Below are 1,313 nucleotides of genomic sequence, written 5' to 3' on the forward strand. Positions count from 1 at the left end.
AAGCCTCAACCGTCGACGTCTGCCCAACCAACGCAAACAGCTCGGCGTGGGAAGGATAGTGTCATTAAACGCGCGGAAGCGGAGGCATCAGCAGTTGGTGCTGGAACCCGTCCTACCTCGGGAAGTTTGCCCACTTCCAGTCACCCGTTTGTTCGTCTACCGGTCGTAGACAACACTAAACTTATGAGAAAATTTAACCCCAGAATTGCTGGATGTGAATGCTGGGCTACGGCAAAGCCGACCGCGTTGCTGTGTAGTGCACACGACCACCTTGCAAAGCCCTCACTCACCCCCGAGGAATTGGAGAAGCTAACATACGATGCAGAGCGGTTATCAGCATTCCTTGCGTACGATATACCTCCCGAAGAAGACACTCCTCTGCTTATTGTTGCGGAGTACCTAGGGCTCCGCTTCCTGATTATGGACGTAATTGTGGCCACTCTGCAGTTACTGGGGGAGCCAGCGAGCGGTACTTGGTGGGAGAGAGCTACTGGCAATATCCGTCTGGAATTCCCTTGCCAGCGGGAAATGATTCTTCACTTACGGGTAAAAACTCACTATGACAAGACGCTTTGTCGGCACCTTACTGCTGCTTTGCGAGTGTTAGTATCAGGGAGGCGTCCTTCAGAAGAAGATCTTCTCAAGATCAAGCGGATGCTTTTCTGCTCGCACCACTCTCCACGACGTTTTAGAGGTATTTTATTTGAGAAATGGCGACGTGACGAGGAGGAGTTCCATAACCACAAAGATCCCGCCTGAACGCCTATCGAAGCTCGCTCCGTCGTTGTTTGTCTTGAGTTGGATTGGGAAGCGTATCAATTTAGACGCCTTGAGGCAGCTTCACTAGAAATCCGGGTCTTTTAAAGTACCTGGTCACCGTCTTCCAGTCTTGACGCCTTTGAGAAACGATCCCGTCTTTTTGCAGTGCAATACGGATGTATTTCAAGATCTTAAACGAGTTACATCGTTCGAGCTCTACTGCAATTCGAGGACTTAGGCAACTTGACTGCCAGCAGCTTTTCTGGAGACTCTGGGGCCAGACCAGTTTTGCCAGGGAGCCTCTTACACTGTTGGCATTTGCGGCGATAGCTCTGAAAGGCCACTCAATCTGCCAAGGACGATAAGTACCGTCGACATGCATACAGCCTGCAGGCATTATCCCAGAAGTATCGAGCGGAAAGTACAGGTCGCTCGCCATGCTTTGAAGTGGAGACAGTTGGCCGTTTCTTTTTTCTAGCTGGAATCTGTGTTTTCGTCGGGGTTAGCTTGAGGAGGTAGCAATCATCCAGGTGAAGGAAGAGCCCGACTTTTGT

The 1,313-nt window shown here is 50.7% G+C and overlaps 1 protein-coding gene across 1 annotated transcript in view; it reads left to right on the forward strand.

Annotated features, from left to right (window-relative positions):
• EMH_0091080 (uncharacterized protein) overlaps positions 1 to 759 on the forward strand; it is a gene marked incomplete at both ends in the record, with an annotated part of 1,292 nt that extends 533 nt beyond the window's left edge. The window contains one exon of the mRNA XM_013501675.1: positions 170 to 759. Coding sequence (XP_013357129.1) covers positions 170 to 759 — 590 coding nt within the window. The remainder of the gene's footprint in view (positions 1 to 169) is intronic.
• Positions 760 to 1,313: the final 554 nt, after the last annotated feature.

This window comes from Eimeria mitis, genomic scaffold (assembly GCF_000499745.2).
Source record: "Eimeria mitis Houghton genomic scaffold, Emh_scaff7327, whole genome shotgun sequence".
Lineage (NCBI taxonomy): Eukaryota > Apicomplexa > Conoidasida > Eucoccidiorida > Eimeriidae > Eimeria > Eimeria mitis.